We start from the raw sequence: 20,274 nt of genomic DNA, 5'->3' as shown, positions 1-20,274 counted from the left end.
AGTTACCTCCAGACTGTCTGCATGGTAACGGGGAAGTTTAAGACGCTGACATCCTGGTGCTTGCTGCTGCTTGTTTACCGAGACTGTGTGCCTGGCCGTGCTGTGCTCATCCTCAGCCCAGCTCGGTAGAACAGTCCATGCTGGACTCTTCCCACCTCCACCTTGCTCACCTTCTTACACCTGCACTGTCCTATTTCCTCGGCCTCAGTCTCCTCCTCAGACAGGTCTACACCCTCACGGTTCCGAGGCTCCTCAGATGGCAGCTTCTCGGAGTCCTTGTCCCTTTGCCCTCTGCTCTTCTCCAGTGCAGTGCACCCCGACCTCTGCACTCATCCCATCCCCCAAGAGAAAGTCCATTCCCTCTGTCTACCAGTGAGACAGTCTGGCACTTAACACTATTGCATGCTCAAGAAAAGAAAAAGCAAAGCCATTTGTCTCTCATACCAGCTCAATTTTAATTTATAGTGACAAATGTACAGGTGGGAAGCAACACCCGGCAGATTTGTAACAAGGAAGAGCTGAATATAGTTTTGTCCCATCACAAGCTGAACAGTAGCTCCCCAGCAGTGATTAGGACGTCACAGCACAGAAGCAACACCCTGGAGTTGTGGTCCGTTTAGAATCAATCGGGTTAGCTGAGGAATCAGATTTAAGTCTGTCCTGGCCAGTGGTCAGAGCGGGCACAGGTGGACTTTCTGAGCTTTGAGCAAATTATCTTCCACTAGCCAGCAATGTTTTGGGGGAGCCTGGTCCCCTAGCTGGCTTCCCCCACCAGCCATGGGTCTGTTCTGCCCTTTAACCTTCCTAGGGGAAATTCTTGGTCTGCGTCAAACTCTCTGGTACCATAAAAACCAAATAAGGGTGGATCCAGCAGGTTAGTTCAGTAGCATTGAGAAGCTTAATGACTTCATTTGTCAAAGAGAGGAGTAGTAATGGCTAGAGGCTGAGGTAGCCTTATTGAAAGCGCAGTCCACCTGCCAGGGTTAAAGTACTAACTAGTACCCGTCCCGGGCAGCTGCCATTGTCGATGGTATTCATGCCAGCTAACTAGAAGACTAACTAGAAGAACTTGGTTAGTTCAGTTCCCACCAAGCCTCACAAGCAGGAAGCCCTTTGTAGTATGGCTGTATAGTGAGTGATTAGGAAGGAGCTGTCTGGAGAACAAGCTGAACAAGGTCCGTTGCATACCCTTAAGTCATCCGGAGACACTAGGCGGCTGTGCGGTGGGGGTGTGGGGGTGTGTGAACCACCAGCCTTCTCCCTTGGGGGCTTCTGCAGCTGCACAGAGGCTGCCAGGGACATGGGAGGGTTTAGCCTTCTTTAGGGTAAGCACTTTGGTGGGACAATTTGTCAACAGTTAATCATTAAAACCACAAAGAACAAGGTTGGGGGTCACAGGCAAATGGCTTTATTGGCTTATTTAAAAGAGTTTGTCGTCACAAGGCCTGGAAAGTTCACAAAACTTCCAAGACAGATGAGATGGTTAGACAAACCCCTCTCTAACCATTCAAGGGCACAGAAGAGTAGAGCTAGCCTGGCCCTGCAGCTTTTGAGTGCAGCCTCCTCAGTGAACAGGCATGCTGGGCCAAGTGCAAGCCATACATGTGCTTTTACTGTCTGGGAGTTCTAGAGTAGATCCAGAAATACTAGCAGACCTGAGCTCATACCCTCGGTGACTCTGCCAAGGGAGGACGGGGAGAGAAACCCCAGATTAGAGATGGGCCAGACACCCACCTTCTCGGCCTTTGTTAGGGGCCGAGTGTGGCCATCTGTGCCTACTGTGGAACTGAGCCATGGCGAAGCCACTAGGCGCACAAAGGGCCAGTGTGGTACTACCATCTCCAGACTATGTCCTGAAAGTACAAACGAACAGATTCCATATGCAGACTAGACAGGATTGAACTTAAAACATTTAAATATAAATCAAGCTATAACTTAAGTTACAACCAGAAGAGAAACAAGCAAACCCAAAAGACAACTCAGCAATGGAGACTGCTGAACACATACACAGGACACCCCAAACACGAGGCTATTAAAGCGATGCCATTTTCATTGTGCCAAGTTTACATTCGTCGTGTGCTAGTCTGACCAGGCCACGCGACACCGCGCCCTCATGCCGTCTGGCATTGCACACCAGCGCGGGGCCCGTCGTCCTCTTCCTCATAGGCTTCCCTGTGCTGGCGCCAGTTCTGCTCGTTGGGATTGAACTCCTTCAGCTCCACCTGATCCATGTCCTCTGTGACCCTCACCTTCTGCCGAGGCGGGAGCAGGGCCTCCAGCTGGGAGAGCTTCTCCTGAGAAAGCCAGTGTTTTTCAGGGAAGACCACCTGCAGGGGTGAGCACACGGGGACATGGGCTTTCTTGGCTTTCCATCAGGGTGTGATGGTGTTGACTCATGAGAGTAAATGCTGCACTTACTAAGAACTGTATGACCAGCATCCCTTTCTCCAGGGGGGCTTTGTAGATGGGCATTCCCTCGTTGCGCACACATTTCAGGTCTCCGTGCTTTATCACCTCACCTGCCACAGAGAAGGTTCCGTTATGAAAAAGGAAGACAAAGGGTACCTGGGGAGGTGGACCTCCTAAGGAGAGCTAGCGTATAGGAGGGAGGACTGCCCGTTGGAAGGCAGCGGGCACACTGAAACCTCTACCATAATGTAGAAACGGTTAAAGTCGGGACCCTCACCTGGCCTCCAGTGGGGGCCAACCTGTCTCTTCAAGTGGTTATGGATGTTCCTAACAAACATGGTGACTGTGCTGCTCACAGATTCAGGCAGAGCTTAGAAAGGGATTCACAGGAGTCTCCCAGCTCCCTGAGGTGGGGCCTCCCTGGTGGGTGCCAGGTGGTCCCTTTCCTGCTCACAGAGTACTTGCTCTACTTCAAGCCGGTGAGCGGGGATATTCCCTGCACCACATGCTCTGCCTTGTCCATATTGGCAAGACCTCTAGAGGCGTTATGGGAGGTTAGAACCTGGGGCACTTAAGACTCTACCCTAACACTAAAAGGATTATTTCCCACAAGGCATGGAAGACATCGGGAACAAAAAGGTGTCTGGAAAATGTGCCCTTCAGTTATGAAAATGGACAATGGCTGGGCTGCAGCCCTGGTCCAGGGGCTTTCTAGTATGCACAGGGTCCTGTGTTCAGTCTGCAGTACCACAGAACAGGGATGACAATGGACAGAAAAGGACTGTTCAGAGAAAGTGGGGAAGGGATAGGGAGCTAAGGACTAACTTACTCAGCAGTTCCTTCCCTATTCCTCCCCAGGGGCAGCACTCTACAGAAAGTGGACTTTCTGTCCCAGACACTCTTCCAGTTCATCAGAGGTTTTGAAATACACACTGGGCCAATGCACTCTATCCTAGGGCTCATCCCTCTTCACTTTGGGTGGTGAGGTGACTGCTTAGCTGAACAGGCTTCTGTGCTGTTAGTGGGGCGGTCTGGAAACACCTTTCTGTTCCTGTTTCATCAGGTACCCCCTAGTGCTGTCCCCCAGCCCAGCTCCCAAAGCTGCCTGGACTTGCTGGGAGATGGGAACCTTGAGGCTGAGAGTGGAAAACCATCCGGGAGAAGAGGGAAAAGCCACCTCTGCCAGAGGCACTCCTGCTTTAATCAACCATGAGTCCTCAAGTGGTCAACAGGGAAGGGAGGGGGAGGAAATGAAGAGAAACCAATAGAAAAGGAGAAAAGGAAAGAGCAAGGTGCACCCGCACACACTTAGATGCATGCACGCACACATGCACGCACAAAATACCCCAAAGCAATCCCCATTGGGTTTTCTGGATGCCCTGCCCCCACTTTCTCTCACCTAGCAAGGGAATGGGTTTCTAAGGTTTCCCTCCCTTTGGGGCTCCTTCTCCATAACCCCCACTTGTGTCCTTGACTCCCACGTTCCCCAGGCTGGGGTCAGGAAAGAGAGGGAAGTACTCCCCTGCAACAGGGCCCGGCCTCAGGGCATTAGGCCAGGATGACCTGAACTCCTATTACCCACTCTTGGCCAAGAATGGACTTTTCCAAAGAAGTCGCTCAAATGCCGCCAGCCCTGGCTCTCAGAATGGCTGGAGTCTGGGCTGTGACAACGTTTGGGGTGTGAGACAAATCACCAGGCCTGGTTCTGTTAAGTGACCTATGGCCTTGTGTGGACCACAGTCCCTCAACTTAATACTTCAAGTGACAGGAGGGACGGCACCTGGGAGGGTTGTGGCGTGGAGCCCATAAAAAGGCGCCTGACTTTGGAATTTCACAGACTACATCACAGACTACCACTGACCCTAAGTATATGTAAGTTCATGCATGCACACCACAGAGGGAAGAGCAAATGGGGTCAAAGGTCAGTGGCAAATTGCATATTGGTGGACCCTGTGTGTTTTTATCTCTACAACTTTTTGTAAGCTTGAGATGTATATATTTTTTTTGAGACAGTCTCTCATTCTTACAGCTTTTTCTAAGTTTGATACTCTTGCTCAAGGTCCACATGCTGGGCTACAGGCCTGCACCAGCACACCTGGTTTATATGACACTGAGGATTGAACCTAGAGCTTCAAGAGTCCTAAACTAAGCACGCGCGCGCGCGCGCACACACACACACACACACACACACACACACACACACACGCACGCACGCACGTGAGTGCGCACACACTCCATTGAAATAGCATCTTGTTATATGGCCCAGGCTGGCTTCAATCTTGCAATCTCTGGCTCTAGCATACTGAGTACTGGGATTATATGCACACACACCATCATGCATAGGTATAAGTCTGAAACTCAAGTGCTAAAAAATTACCATAAATTGATCAGTTTAGAAATGCAATCTCATTTTTTATCATCTCCAGCAAAGGAGGAATTGAAGAGGGGTGGCAGACAAGGCTGGAAAGAAGAGGAGGCAGGGAGGGGAAATGGGCCAAGGCAGGAGCGGTCCTGGAGGCTGGCCACAGGGGCAGGTGCTTGCCTGCCCCACAGGACTTCAGTTTAGCACCAGCTCCCGCCGCCTGTGCTGCAGGTCCATCAGTCAGTGGCCCCCTCCCAGCACCGCCCCCCCTCCGTAAATCCTGCCTGTGGTGAGACCCCAGGGCACCTAGCTTGCTTAGCTTCTTCCATGCTATGCAGACACCTTGGCTGTGCACAGCTGCCTTTAGTCCAGCCTCAACCCCAGTCCCTTCTCCACAGGTGCTCTAGACTTGTGTCAACGGTCAGCCTTCCTGGATGCTGAGGGCCTGGTGTTGGTGCTCAGCTGGGAGGCTGAGCTTGGGGTCCTGAGACTCCTTTTCAGCCCAGAGACAGCTCCCATGGGTGCTGTGTGCAGTCAGTTCCTGTGGAAGCCTCTGAAGAGATGCTCACAGCTAATGTATTTTTTTTTTCCTTCAGGAAAATGCTATTTGAAAAAGTTCTCATATATAACAGCTTAGACACCAGAGGAACATACAAGAATCAGACCCACTTGATAGAAAGGCCTGCTGTCAGCTATGTTCTGTTACCAAATGTGTCCATTTTAAGCTTAACTGGAAGATTCCAGTAAAATTTCAGACTCAGGAGATTCTTACTTGAGGGTCCTCTTCCTACCTAGGAGAATATTAGAGAAATTCATCGTATTTTCCTGTTATGGGTGGTGACTTCACAGCGTGAGGCTCATTTGATGTGCAGTGGGTAAAGGCCCTGGCTGCACAAACCTGACGACCAGAGTGGGATCCCCAGAACTCATGGTAGAGGACAGAACCGACTCTCTAAAGTTGCCCTCTGACCTACACATACAGCATATTGTAGGCTGGGAACATGACTTAGCAGTTAAGAATGGGTAATGTTCCCATGTCACGTGACTCACAACTGCCTGTAACTCCAGCTCCAGGAAGATCCTCTGCTTCCACGGGAACATTTATACAAGTGCACATACCCATATCATACATACATACATATATGCATAATTAAAAATAAAATATATCTTTAAAAGAAAAAGATGACTTCATTATTTAAAAAGCTTGAGAGCATCGAGCTGTGGTTGTGAAGCCAGGCAGCTGTGCATGAGCTGTTGGACCAGCGTGCAGGACAGGGAGGGCGGGGCTTACCTGACTTGGATGTAATAAGGAGGACTCGATCATCCAGCGTTTTTATAGTCTTCTTGAAGCCACAAAGAGCTTCAGAAAGCTGGATTTTCATTTTCATGATCAAATCATGGCCTCGTCTCTGAAAGACACTATGATCCTTCTGATCAAGCACAATTATGACATCACCAGGCTCCAGCTCAGGCTCCTGATCTCCTTCTCCATGAAACAGTATCTTTTGCCCATCCTTCATACCTATGGAACATCACCCTTCGGATTAGCCGCTTCTCACAGCTGGAGCTCAGAGCTTCTGAAGGGACAGAGATCTTTGGGGTTCTTAGCTCACTAACCCTCCCCGTCCCGTGGGCACAGTGTTGGAGTAGCTGGAATAACTGCCAAGCAAAGGCTTGACTTCCACCACTGGCGGAGTCAAAGGTGAAGCAGGGGGAGGGCAAATAAGATCCCCATCTGACCACATCACACTCCTCAGCCCCAGGTGCTGGGCGCTACACTAAGGGTGCACACTGAGAGGTCACCACCCACTTCAGGCTCTGTAGCCTGAGGCCGAGAGAATGTTCACAGACACCAGGTGAAGGCAGATGAAAGGTCTTTTAGCAGCTGATGGTTTGATTTTTGGTCTCAGCCAATATATGACATATTTGCTGGATCAGAAAGTCACAGAATCAGGATTTTTGGAGAAACAGAAGGGACTGAAATGGGCCTTAAGATGATGGTACCAGATGAAACAGTAAGGAAAGGCACTGAATTTGGGGAGACTCTGGAGCAGCAGAGGGGAAGACTGGGGGGGGGGGACGGGGGAAGCACACAGGTCCAAAAATCTTTAAAAGCTCTGGCAGCCAATGAGCAGTAAAAGCTGTTGGGAAGACTGTCCAAGATTCTTAAAGGATGTTTTGAGAAGGACGGGTGAGGGCAGACCTGAAGTCAAGGCTTTCAGAGCACTGGGAAAACTTTTTCTGTGACCTCACTGGTCCTTCCTCAGGCCAGGAAAGGTCATAGGAGGATGCCCTGGAAAGGGACTCCTGACAGCCGACATCTTGTAAACTTGCCGCATCCGACACCTATACCCAGTGTGCGCCATGATTAGCGGAGTGGGCTCTACAGCGCTAACTGCGCAGCCTCACCTTTCTCCACGTGTACCTCGATAATCTTCTTCTCCCGGGTAACTTTGGCTCCACTGCAGCTCTCGCACCGGTCCTTGGGGTTGATGCGCTCACCCTGGCCCTTGCACTCGATGCACACAGTTTGGATCTGCTGCACCATGCCCGGCCCAATCTGTTGGATATGGATCTGCATCCCCCGCCCCTTGCATAATGGGCACTTCTCCACGGACCCCTTCTTCCCACCAACGCCTGTGGAGGTAGGAGATAACAAGCAGGAGAGCTGTGTTCCTTTCAGCAGGGGGCTGCCTATCCCACTGTGCTTAGAGCTCTCTAGTTACAGTCAAGCAGATCCTATCCAGACGTTAACATCTAACCTCCAGGGTACTAACACCCACACCATAGGTGCACAGCACCTGGGGCTGCAGGAACTACAGACAGACACAAGCCTTGTTAGTGCAGGCTGTCACAGCTTGGCTAGCTCTCATGAGACAACATGGCTCTTTTCTTAAAAATTCGGAATTTAAACATTTGTGTGAATTATATTAGTATTAATATAAAATATATAATTATATTAATATAATATATAATATTAATATAATATACAATTAATATAAATGAGGCTTTACTGGGACACAGGCACATTCTGCACTGTAATGGCAGAAGAGAGCCTAAGATGTTTGCTGTCATACCCTACATTAGGAGAACTGTCCAGATTTTGAAACTCTTAGAATAAATGCCAACATACTGAACAGATGTTCAACTCAGAAAAATATAAACATTCAAACAGATGTGACTTCAGGGTTCCCTGTTTACAAACCCTGCTTAATCCCCACATTTGAAAAGATCAACTATTTTTCTCTGAGCTAGAAACAAGTAGAAAACAAGAGACCTGAACCATGAGAGTCATTCTAAAATTAGGTTTTACCTTCACATTTCTCACAAATTATATTTTTCTGGAGGGCCAGTTTCTTAGTGATTCCATTATATAAGTCTTCCAGAGTTACCGACAGCTGGTGTACAACATTCTTGCCTGCCGAGGGAGAAAGAGCCATTTACTGGACTAATCAGACCACTGCCTTATACTACACCACATGACCGTCATGGAGTCCCTGTTGTGAATATTAAAGATGTGTTACATTTGTTAATGCTGGGGATTATTTGTTTCATGATGCAAAGATGTGTTGCACTCTTTTATGTTGCATTGTTTAACTCTGTGAAGTTGTGTTACTTTGCCTGCCTAAAACACCTGATGGTCTAATAAAGAGCTGAATGGCCAATAGCAAGGCAGGAGAAGGATAGGCAGAACTGGCAGGCAGAGAGAATAAATAGAAGGAGAAATCTGGGAGGAGGGAGGGAAGCAAGAGAGATCAAGGAGTGAGAAAAGAAGGGGCCAGCCAGACACAAGATAAGAAGGAAAGAAAAGATACAGAAATAGAGAAAGCTAAAAGCTCAGAGGCAAAAGGTAGATGGGATAGCTTAAAGTTAAAAAAAAGCTGGCTAGAAACAAGCCAAGCTAAAGCCGGGCATTTATAAATAATAATAAGTCTCCATGTGTATTTATTTGGGAGCTGGGCAGCAGGCCCCCAAAGAGCCAAAAAAGTAAAAAAAAAAAAAAAAAAAAAAAGTTCCCAATACTCAGAGCTGGGGCCAAGGCCCTCCTCCCCGAGAGAAATAATGCTGCATCAAACCAACCCATCCTACAGGTCCCCTGCCAAGGTGGAGAACTACCACCTGTCCAGCTATGGGCTGGTTATCCAATAATTTAGAGGTAAAAAAAAAAAAAACAAAAAAAAAACCAAACTGTCCATCTTTGTTTTCAGAGAGCACATCTGAGGACGGGAAGAGATGAAAGGCAGTTAAGCAGCAAAACTAAGTCCTCCACATGATACAAGCCTTTCCTCAGATGTGGTGTGCCAGTCTCCAGCCCCGTCACTGAAATCTTGCATGGGTACCAGGCCTTTTACTTTTCAAGCCCTTCTGTAGTATACAGCCAAGCAGGAGTGCTTTCCCCTGACCTGCATTCAGGATGGGGGTGGGGGGCTAGCCCTCAGGGTGCAGCATGGCTGCATTGGCACTATGCCTACTCCTGGGGACCAACACAGTAACACCTTCCCTACTGCCCAGGCGTTCAAGGCGTCACTGGGACAAGGTGTCCTGGTTTATTGGCTGCCAACTTTGAGAGATGACTTAATTAAAGGGCGTGAAGCTTTTTATTTCAGGACGGCTAGAGAGCTGAGCAAGAGAATGCCCGGGGTTTTAATCACGTCCACGTTGTCAATTACATGAGCAGGCAATGCACCCAGAGGCAGGGAGGGATTTTTCCCTCATAAACACTGTGATTTTCAGTACACTGTGTACACAGAATCAACACCCATGCTTTTTAAAGTTTCAGGCCAATTATAATGTGAGAACAAATACATTTATCCAGGGTTTCTCACCAACCAAAGCCACACTTCTTAACACTAATGAAGAGTATATTTCTCCTGATTTTATTTAGCAGTGTAGTTGGCTTGGCTGTCTATATGATTTTAGGATCCAAAGTGGACTATCAGCAGTGAGCTGGAAGGGGCGGGGCTATCAGCCAGAGACAATTTGATAATACAGGAGCCAGCCAGCAGGCCTGCCGGCTGGAGGTGAGAAATAAGAAATGAGGCTGAGAATGGAGCTCAGTTGGCAGGGTGCTTTTCCTAGCATACATGAAGCTCTGGGAGGTAGAATCTGGAGGATCACAAGGTCAAGATCATCCCTCAGCTACAAAGGAATTTGAAGGCATCCTAGGACACATGAAACCCTGACTCAAAAAAAAAAGAAGGTGGGGTAGGAAGAGGGTAAGGGGAACATGAACCCCAGGCAGCGGGGGTAGGAGGTGGGGGTGCTCATTTATCTCCTGGGTTTGAAGCTGCTAACCAGAGTGGATTCTGAAAAGGTCATTTATTTTACAAAGATTTTAAAACAGGTTAACTCTGCCTCTCAGAAAATCTGATGCTGGGGATGAGGCCACCCTGAACAGGGCAGTGTCCCGACAACCACAATAATGAGAAGAGCCTACTGCCCTGACCCAGATGGGGCCCAAGAGTCGGTGAGAGGGGAGGGGAGAAGGGCACCCTTATAGAAGATTTGCTAAGCACGCAGGTGTCAATTATGTCCCTTTGGACACTTTGGTGCCTGACCCCACAACAAAGAATGAACTTGACCTTCCACAGGTTATCACTATGCAGCTCAGGCTGGCTGAGAACTCAGCAATGCTCCTATCCTGGCCTTCCAAATGCTAGTATTATGTGTGTTCCTCTAGTCTATCTATAATCCCATCCGCTCCTTTTTATATGGGGCAATATAAAAAAGGTGTCAGATAAGTATACAAGAGCTTCCAGCAGCAGCCTGCATACTAAAATTCAGAACTATTTTCCCCAAATACAACACCCCCCCCCCCTTTCAAAGCATGACCCATCTCGATCCCTGCAACATGACAACATGAAGCTTGCTTACATTTTTACAAACATTACAGGCTGAGAAGATGGCTCGGAGGGTAAGGGTATTTACTGCCAAGCCTGATGACCTGAGTTCAGAAGGAGAGAACCAACTCTTGCAAGTTGTCTTCTGTCCTACACACTGGTGTTACACACACACACACACACACACACACACACACACACACACACACACACGGAAAAGATTAATTTAAAACCATTTACCTCTTCTCTCTCTAGCCATCCGTCCTCCACCACCAAAGAACATGTCAAAGATATCCATGGGTGAAGAGAAGCTGGGGCTACCTGAGCCCCCTTCCTTAATCGCCTGCTCTCCACCTTGGTCATAGATGTCTCTTTTCTTTGGATCTGATAGTACTTCATATGCCTGGGATATAAGTTTAAACTTTGAAAAGAGAGAGAGAAGAGAGAGAGAGAGAGAGATGAGTCCCAGAGAGGATTCATGTTTTCCTATAAGCAAGCCTACCTCCAAGAGAATCAGAAAAGCCAGTCCCTCCAGCTGTCAGTCTATATCTGCTGTCTTGTTAAGTGGGACACAAGGGACAAACATCTGAAAGAAATTTGTTCCAAGAACAGGGCTAGATATCGGGATGGAGATAAAGCTTGTCTCCACCCCGGCAACACCAGCCAGAAGACAATGGAAACACCCCCCTCCCACATGAGATAGGAGACCCGGCAAGGCTTCATCTATAAACAGCTGCAGCCCGGGGCTCCAGGTGCTGGCAGGGTTTTCAGCTACAGGAACATTTTACTTGTTTACAAGAGTGACAGTCAACCACAGCCGCCTGTGAGCACCTGCTGGCATGCAGGATGCTGCGTGTAGACCTGTGCTCCCTTCACAGTCCTGATGATCCTGGTATCTGTCTCCCTCATCTCAGTATGGGGGAGATGCTCACCTGCCTCACCTGTCAACAAATCCTGGTGCTGCTACTCTCCCACCTGCAACTCTTGAACTTGGTGACAGACACAATACCCCATGTGTGGCATGCCTGCCAAAAATGTATCACCAGAATCCAATTGTAAGAAAAGAACTAGAGGCCAGGCGGTGGTGGCACACGCCTTTAATCCCAGCACTAGGGAGGCAGAGGCAGGAGGATCTCTGAGTTTGAGGCCAGCCTGGTCTACAGAGTGAATTCTAGGACAACCAGGGCTACACAGAAAAACCGTGTCTTAAAAAAACTCAAGACAAATAGAACTAGAAAATCCAAATTGAGGGAGAGGCACCCTATAAGTCTAAAAGACAGGAAAACTAAATACACTCCAGGGTGAGCCTCTATGTTATGTATATAGGGGAAATGGTTATAACAGATGCTATTGGAACAAATAGGGAAATATTACATACGTTTCCAATGTGAAAGTCACACATTTGCTAATTACTATGATGTCCTTGCTCTTAGGGAAAGCATGCTACATATAGTATTTAATTGCGTATTACTCACAAAAGCTCTAGCAAATAGGATAACTATGTGACTATTTGTAGTGGTGAAGGATGTTTCCTGTCATACTCTTCTTAAGTACATGGACCTTTCTAAAATAAAGCAGAACACTAAAACACGCAATTCTGTCCTTTGCTGTCTTGTGGCCTGATTCACTTCAGTAACCTCCTCACTCCTTTAGCCTGCTCCACACCAAGCCTGTAAATTGTGACCCTCCAAGCCACTGTCCTTGCTGTCATCTACAACCCAGCTCTGCCTTTCTCTCCTCTCTGGCCTCTGATATTTTCGTTTTGTTTTTGTATAAGGTCTCATTTTGTAGCACAGGCTGGCCTAGAACTCACTATGTCATCCAGGTGGACTTCAAACTCACAACAATCTTGCTGCCTCTATCTTCCAAGTTCCTGATCCCCACTGTGCTCCAGTCTGCAGCCTCTTTGCTCTTTCTGAACACTGCAACCTGTGCCCCAGAGGTCCCTATGACAAGCACAGCTCTTCAAGCCTCTGCTTAAAGCCTCCTTTCCCAGGGAGCCCGACCTGACATGTCCCAGCGTTCAAACTGCAAGCCCAAAACCCACCCACAAGGCTCTCAGCCCTTCCAAGGCATTACTTCCTATTGTGCACCATCTATTTTTTGGGATGGTTTGGTTTTGGGGGGCAGGGTTTTCTGTGTAACAGCCCTGGCTGTCCTGGAACTCACTTTGTAGCTCAGGCTGGCCTCAAACTCACAGAGATCCACCTACCTCTGCCTCCCGAGTGCGCCACCACCACACAGCCTTGCTCTACCCTCTATTAATTCATGTTATGGACCACTGCAAGACAAGCCCCATGAAGGCAGGGCTTCTGTCAGCCTGGAGTACCAAAGGCATCCCTGAGCCTACAACTGTGTCTGCCATGTGGATGAACAACTCAATCCCGGAAGGTCAGATATGAATAAATGAGGTGGACTCTTGGCCCTCCTGAGGTTGATCTTTACTCTGAAGGACAGAAGTATCTATAACTATCCTATCTGCTCTTAGGAACCTACAGGGAAATAAGTGCCACAGAGACACAGATACAAAAATTGACAGAGACATTGAGTCACCCCTTGTTCCACAGTTTCCTGACCAAGACCTAATAAGCAATAACAGCTAATAAGCATCAACACAAAAAAATTAAAAAGTTTTAATTAGTTTTTTTTTATTTATGTGTATGTGCACATGTGCCTGTAGATACCCATGGAGGCCAGAAGAGGGCATAAGACCCCCTGGAGCTGGAGTTACAGTGGCTTGTGAGCCACCTGACATGGGTGCCAGGAACTGAACTTGGGTCCTCTGTAAGAGCAGTAAGTGCTCTTAACCTCTGAGCCATTTCTGCAGTCCCTAGGAGGGAGTCTTAAAAAGCCTTCCTGGGGAAGAAGATTCTGTGGGTACAGTGCTTACCATGCAAACCTGATGACCTGAGTTCAGATCCCCAGGACACACAAAAGCTGATGTGGTGGGCACATGTGTAATCCTCCAGTGCGACGGGAGGAGAGACAGAGGGCTGAGTTGGAGCTCTAGGACAGCACAGTACAGCAGCAGAAACAAGAAACACAGTGCTTTAAAAAAAAAAAAAAAAAAAAAAAGGCACAAGGAAGCACGGATTCCCAAAGTGGTCTCACCTCCAGAGTGGAGGCTTGTATGCACCTACACTCTACCACACACAAAGTCATCAGTCTCCTATACATGGTAGTTAAGTCTTTTGATGAATTAATTCCTATAATACTTTTTTCAAGGAAGCAAGTGTCATCTACTACCATTGCCACCTCCTTCTTCTGTTTTTTTTTTTTTTTTTTTTTTCCCCTCGAGACACGGTTTCTCTGTGTAGCTTTGCGGCTTTCCTGGAACTCACTTGGTAGCCCAGGCTGGCCTCGAACTCACAGAGGTCCACCTGCCTCTGCCTCCTGAGTGCTGGGATTAAAGGCCTGCGCCACCACCGCCCGGAGGAGGAGCATTCCCTTCTTCAGCAAAACAAAAACGTAAAAACACTGGAACCTGAGACACAGGGATTAAGGGCACAGTGTGAAAGGTCAGAAAGTAATTAGGCTAGGCTGCCCCCAGGGGCTTCTGGGTCTCTTTGAAGGTAAGTATGCTCCAGGAGACTGCCCACTCAAACACTCACCAAATACCCTGGATGCCCCAAAAGAGGCTTGGACCTAACAGATGGACTGAAGACTGGAACAGAACTGCCCTGTCACTTGGGGGGGTACAACTGTAGGCCAGACGTGATGGGACCCAGCACTCCGGCGTCTAATTCAGCTACTGAGACCTCCTCTCTTCCCAAGTGGGATTGGGGTTCTGTGATCTTTCCCACAGATCTTTCATGGAATTCAGCTGAGAAATGGCTCGGAGAGTCACATAGCTTAGGATAAATTATTAAGTGAAGGAAAAACAAACAAACAAACAGGTATAGTAGCTCACTCCTGTAATCCCTGCAGCCCAAGGAGGCTGAGGCAGAACGGTTGCCATGAAGCCAGCCTGACTACAGGATGAGAATATAACAAAGCTGCAACAAAAACAAACAAAAGGAAGGAAGTGGGGGGTAGGTGTGGGGTGACTGGAGAGACACACCATCAGACCAGGCATATTCCCGGTGGCTTTTCCTCTATATCCTGGGACTTTCCAGCTTTTCCTTTTTCTTTGAGACAGGGTCTAAACAAATCCCAGGTTGCCCACGAACTTACTATGTAGCCAAAAAATAGCCTTGAACTTCAGATTCACTTGCTTTTATCTCCCAGGTGCTAGAAGTGCAGGCCCACACCGTTACACCTGGCTTATGTGGCACCATGGACCAAACTCAGGGGCATGGTGCATGCTGGGTAAGTGCTGTGCCGACTGAGTGGCAGCCCCAGCCCAGACTCTGAAACTTTCTGCACTGTTGCTGTCTAAGATTTTATCTTGAAAACCTGTTAAACTAAAATTTACAACGAACCTGGCCAAAGGACCAGACATCTCAGGAAGTAATCTCCTACCGTCATCCCTGACAGGGACTATTTTTGCTGACCTGCCACCCCTGGTGTCTTGCAGAAAACCAAGTGTGGTTAGAAAAAGCGCAGGCTCCACACAGGGCAGAATGGCTGAGGATAAACACAGGCTGCCCACTGCTTAGCAACACAGGACAACAGAGCAGAAAACAAAGACCAACACCAATGGCGGCGTCCTAGCTGTCCCAGGGCAAGGTGGGAAAGCACGGACTCAGTCTAGCTGTGAAGATGACATTAATAATACAGTGACAAGCTTATGTGACAAAACACGGCAAACTCCCACATGTAGCATTAAAAAAAAAAAAAAAAGTCCAAAATGACACACAGATCCTCACAAAAACCTAGACAAGCCTGTATGGTGTGCCCAGCACATCACAGGATGATAGAAGCTATCTGGTGAGTGAATGAATGAATGAGCCTCCAGGAGAACTCTCTAGCAGTTTCCATGGTCTCCTTATCCCCTCTAATTTGCAACCCAAATTTCCTCCTGGTCCTCCTTCACTGAGGCTCTCCTTCCCCCTTCTGGAAAGTCTCCTGCTTACATGTGGAATCACAGAATTAAATCTTTCTTCTTCTGACCTGTTATTCACTCGGCCTGCCGACAAACACCATGTATACGCACAGCTAGACTCACCCACCCACTGATGTGGAACAGGCATTTAACTAAGAAGGTCCAGCACAGTAGGGTAAGGATGAGGGCTGGCCGGCCAGTCTGTGGTCAGGAGCAACTTCTGCCAAGACATCTTAGAGTGAAGGACTACAGGAAACGGGTTACCCATTCATGGGAAGTAGAGAAGGAACTGTATTTCCAACACTGGGTACATACTGCTCCACTCCCAAAAAACAGAGAGAGAGACCCGTCACATCTCACTATGTAGAAGAATTACTTATGTGATACTAACTTGGGTACCTGGCTATAAAGAAATATTAGCTTCAAACAAAGGGCAAATAACCCGCCCAGGCAGGTGTGTAGGGGGTGAAAGTTACACACTATGTAAAGAGGGCAAATGCAATTTGTTTTGAAAGCTTCACCACACCAAATGCACTCTCATCTCAAATGGTAAGCAAACAGCGGTAACTACCTCTTGGTGACTGCGATGTGACCCGAGACCAGAGTGGAAGGCTTTTCCCCAAGGTGAACATGAAGTCAGAAGCCTAGAAGCTCTCCTTAAAGGAAAAACTGCCAGCAGGGCTGGAGAGGTGCTTGGCAGCTAAGAGCAAGTGCTGTTTGTAGAGGACCGGGGTTCCATTCCCAGCACCACTACTGTGACCAACAACCATCTGTAAGTCCAGTTCCAGAGGACCCAACACCTTCTCGGCTCCAAGGACACCAGGCAGGCATGTGGTGCACAAATACAAATTCAGGCAAAACACCCATACACACAAAAATATTAAAAAAAAAAAAAAAAGAATGTCAGTGACAGACAAAAGGGAACGGAGGGGAACACATCTGTGAAGCACTGACAGAATGCCGAAAGCCGGTGACTTTAAAAGCTACAGTAAGCCACCTAAATATAGATCAGAAAGAACACAAATGGGTGTAATGGTCTTCCAGGGAAGCATTTTAAACTTGTGACAGCCACATTCGGCACATGTGGCTAAATATAAATATTCTATCATTGCCGACACCAGCCAACCTTCCTTAAGTAGCAAGCCTGCTCCAGCTTGGAATCACAAATACAGACAGGTGTTTTGATCCCAATGTCATTTCCACAGGTCTAAATGCTAGATGGGGTCGATCAGTGGCTCCAGGAGTGGTCCAGGTGACACTGCTATCCTATCAGCTTCTACCACGGCACTGGCTCCCCAAACTCATCTGGGACATCCAAAGTTTACTTTGTTGTTGTTTGTTTTGTTTATTAAGTGGCAAGAAGTGAAGGGGAAAACGGGATATAGCTAGCTAGCCAGCTCCCCTATTCAGGTGGGGCATGTCCTCTTTGGGAACGACATGAAGAATGTTTTATTTCTGTAAACAGGATGAAAAGGTTTAATTTAGGTCACTAATATGCAATGCATTTCAGCCTATTATCTGCCGGTACTTATGGTCAAGTGTGGGTCATTTGTCACAGGAAACCCGGAGTTCTCACTATAAACAGACGTGTCAGGTTACAGACTTCTGCATCCCGGTTTAATAGCCACAACAACAAAAAAAGTGACGATTCAGTATCCGAAAACTGTACCAGGCAGGAGGTGGCCTCACAGATCAAATCCACTCAGTCCCTCTCAAAAGGGACACTGGGTTTGTCTAGGGTACAACTGAGATCACAGAAACTCATCCCTGGGGCGTATGCAACAAATGGAATATAAACACAAAAGTAGTTCGCTGCCAGGGGTGCCCACCAACCACACAGCTTCTGTCGGCCGGCCCGTGCCGGGGGTTTCTGGTTTGCTGACGTCCTCTCTCATAGGAATGCCAGCAGTGACTCTGAGAGTTGGGCTCCCGGGAGGCAGGGGCTCCCAAAACACTTGTAGAGTGAATGCAGGCACGGGCGACTGCTGGGGCTCGCACCCCGCACCAGTCGCACCCGGTTAGGTGTCCCCCACTGACCGCGCCCCGCGGCCTCCCTCCGGCTGGCGCAGCGCCTGGAGACAGCCTCCGCGCCGCCGACACTAATTCACAGCCCGGGTCCTCCCGTGACCCCGGCGCCCCGCGCATCCCCGCACCTTCTCGCCCTCATCCGGGTTCTTGTCCGGGTGGTACTTGAGCGCCAGCTTCCTATAGGCCTTCTTGATCTCCTCCGGGGACGCGCTGGGCTTCACCCCCAGGATGTCATAGTACTGGGTCTCCTTCACCATCTTGTCTCTGCGGGGTGGGGCGGGCGGGCGAGGCGGGTCAGCGCGTCCCCGACGCCCCCGGGGCTCCCGGCCCGCGCCCCCGCCGCCGCCGGCCTGCGCGTCACCGTCTCTGTCGCGGCCGCTCCCGGGGCTCCGTCCCGAGCGTGCGCCCGGGACCCACTTGCGCGCCCGGCACAGCCGCACTCGAGCCGCCGGCGCCTCCGCCGCGGGCTTTTATTCGGCGCCGGCGGAAGGTTCCGCTAGGAGGCGTGACGCCACAAAGGCCCAGAACCTTCGCGGAGGTTCCGGCGGCTCCCGGGCTCGGTTCTCCGGGCCAGCCGGGCGCGCGCGCGCGCTCGCTCACCCGCTCTCCTCCGGCGTCTGCTCCTCTGGCTGGCCGTCCGACTCCCCGGAGCTCCAGTTCTGACTGCCGCCGCGGGCCATGGTCGGGGGATCAGGAGTGGAGGAGGGTTCGGGCTTCGGGGTGGAGGGTTCCGGCTTCGTGGTGGAGGGCTTCGGTTTCAGAGTGGAGGGCTCGGGTTTCGGGTTGGAGGGCGCCCGCTGCCGATTGTCACGCCGCCCCGAGGCCGGCCCCTTGCCCTTGCTTGGGTCCGCGGCGTTGGTCCGCTCTGGGTTCCGCTGGCCTGCAGGAGGACCTCGTGTTCGCGAACCCTGGCCCTGGAGCTTGGACTGGGAGGACTGCGTGCGTGTCGCCGACCCCACCCGGCCTCTCCCCCGGGGTGTGGTCGCCTTCTGTTCGGTCACTGCAGGGGTGTGTTCTGGGGTCTGCCTCCGATTGTTGCATTTTTGAGCGGGTTGGGGTGGGTGGCTGCCCTCGGTGGTGGTGGTGTCGAGTTCTTGAGGTTGCTGGTTCCCCTTGGGCATCTTGAAGGCTGGGTGACCCTTAGCCTTTGCAGGTGTGAACAGTGGTCTTCAGGTGGCCTGAGTTTGGACACTGGCCTCTCTACTGTCCACAGCTGGAAACCTCATAAGTACCCCAAGGGTGAGGAGTGACGTCTCCTAGCTGTGAGCAGTGATGACGTCTGTCACATGTGAGCAGTGACGTCTCCCAAGGATGGATAGTGATCCTTCTTTTCTCAGGAGTGGGTACCCCACCCCCAACATGTCAGTGCACCAAACCACCGAGGCAGAACCATACTTAGTGGGTCCAGGATTGCAGACCTAAGGGGCGCCGAAGCAGACAAGGCCAGCTGGTCCAATCTTCAACTTCTCTGGGCTGCTCTCAACGGGTGTCATCATGACTGTGGGTGTGGAACAGCCGTGGCATCCTTATCAGAATACTGCAGGCCCCTCTGGCCTAGGTAGGCTACCTAGACTTCTGTTGGTGCAGCCCTTTGTCTGGAAGAAGAAGCCGCCCTGCCCAGGTCCACGGGATACTCCGACCTGGGTTTTGATCCGGTGGCTGAAGCTCCTCTTTCAAGCGTGCCACAGGGATACAAACGACTCAATACCCACGAGAAATCAAGCCAGGCCTCTAGCTTCTGTTCCCAGGAACATGGATTTTTTTTTCCCCCTCTGGATCTTGCGCCTGTGGAACAATCACCTTTGGGCAGATCCAGAACTGGTCAGGAATTTGGGATCTTATTCCCATATCTCCTCACCTTCATGAACCTCTCTGCCTCTGGGCTTATTTCTCCACTACCGGGACATGGTATTGTCAAGCGCCCATATTTCTCACAGGACATCTGTAAGGATCAAACAGGATGATGGCTATAGAGCTCGCAAGAACCTGGCTTGCTCAAGGGGATCACTTGGAACTTTTTATTCTTTTCCTGTTTTTGATACACTGTTGGCTTTTGAGACAAGCTCTTGCAACATAGCCTAGACCTCCCTTAAACTCAGGATCCTCCAGCCTCAGGCTCGCAAATGCTGGGATGATAGACATGAGGCATTACATTAGCTGATCTGAAAACTTCTAAAACTCCAGCCTGCATCCCAAACATTGCAGAGCTCCCAGGTGGAGTGCATGTACCCCTCACGTGGGCCCAGTGTTGGAGCCAGAGCTGAGAACACAGACAGCCTCACATTCTGGGTGGTGTAACAAGCAGTGTCCATGAGAGCTGGGTGTGCCCCCTCATGGAGAGGGCTGAGCTTGACAAACAGGTTTGAGTGGCTGGCCCAGAGAAAAAGTGTGGGGAGAGAGACAGGGTCAAGGAGAGGCAGTGGGGAGCACTTGCCTGGAGGAGATGGAAAGCAGAAGAGCAGCCATTAGTGAGGCAGAGATACCCCCTCAGCCATAAAATGGAAAGGAGCTGAAGCCACAGAGGACCAGAGCAGTGAGAAGGGGAGAGAGGACTGCTCGGGACCTCCAGAGCCTAGGGTGGCAGGGCTGGTACTTGGCAGGGAAAGATAAGGGGCTTTCCAATGAAGGGATATTTATTGGCCTCCAAAACA

At 49.7% G+C, this 20,274-nt stretch overlaps 1 protein-coding gene across 1 annotated transcript; it reads right to left on the bottom strand.

The window, feature by feature from the left end:
• Window positions 1-436: 436 nt before the first annotated feature.
• Dnaja4 (DnaJ heat shock protein family (Hsp40) member A4) lies at window positions 437-18,860 on the bottom strand. The gene is made up of 8 exons (XM_036191859.1): window positions 18,224-18,860; window positions 17,749-17,887; window positions 10,852-11,032; window positions 8,085-8,189; window positions 7,181-7,408; window positions 6,063-6,293; window positions 2,419-2,519; window positions 437-2,327 (listed from the first exon to the last, which is right to left on the bottom strand). Exons 1-8 carry the CDS (start codon window positions 18,742-18,744, stop codon window positions 2,112-2,114), a joined length of 1,722 nt encoding a protein of 573 aa, XP_036047752.1. The 5' UTR covers window positions 18,745-18,860; the 3' UTR covers window positions 437-2,111.
• Window positions 18,861-20,274: the final 1,414 nt, after the last annotated feature.

The sequence above is a fragment of the Onychomys torridus genome, chromosome 7 (genome assembly GCF_903995425.1).
Source record: "Onychomys torridus chromosome 7, mOncTor1.1, whole genome shotgun sequence".
NCBI classification, from domain to species: domain Eukaryota; kingdom Metazoa; phylum Chordata; class Mammalia; order Rodentia; family Cricetidae; genus Onychomys; species Onychomys torridus.
This window is presented reverse-complemented; position numbering and strand designations above follow the sequence as displayed.

Bases quoted from the DNA above. Each gene is read 5' to 3' on its own strand.
- Dnaja4 (XM_036191859.1), bottom strand. From the start codon at position 18,744: ATGCCCAAGGGGAACCAGCAACCTCAAGAACTCGACACCACCACCACC. The intron at 17,888-18,223 runs GTGAGCGAGCGC...CCCACCCCGCAG, and splicing joins CAGACGCCGGAGGAGAGCGG to AGACAAGATGGTGAAGGAGA. The intron at 2,328-2,418 runs GTAAGTGCAGCA...TCACCCCTGCAG, and splicing joins TGCTGGTCATACAGTTCTTA to GTGGTCTTCCCTGAAAAACA.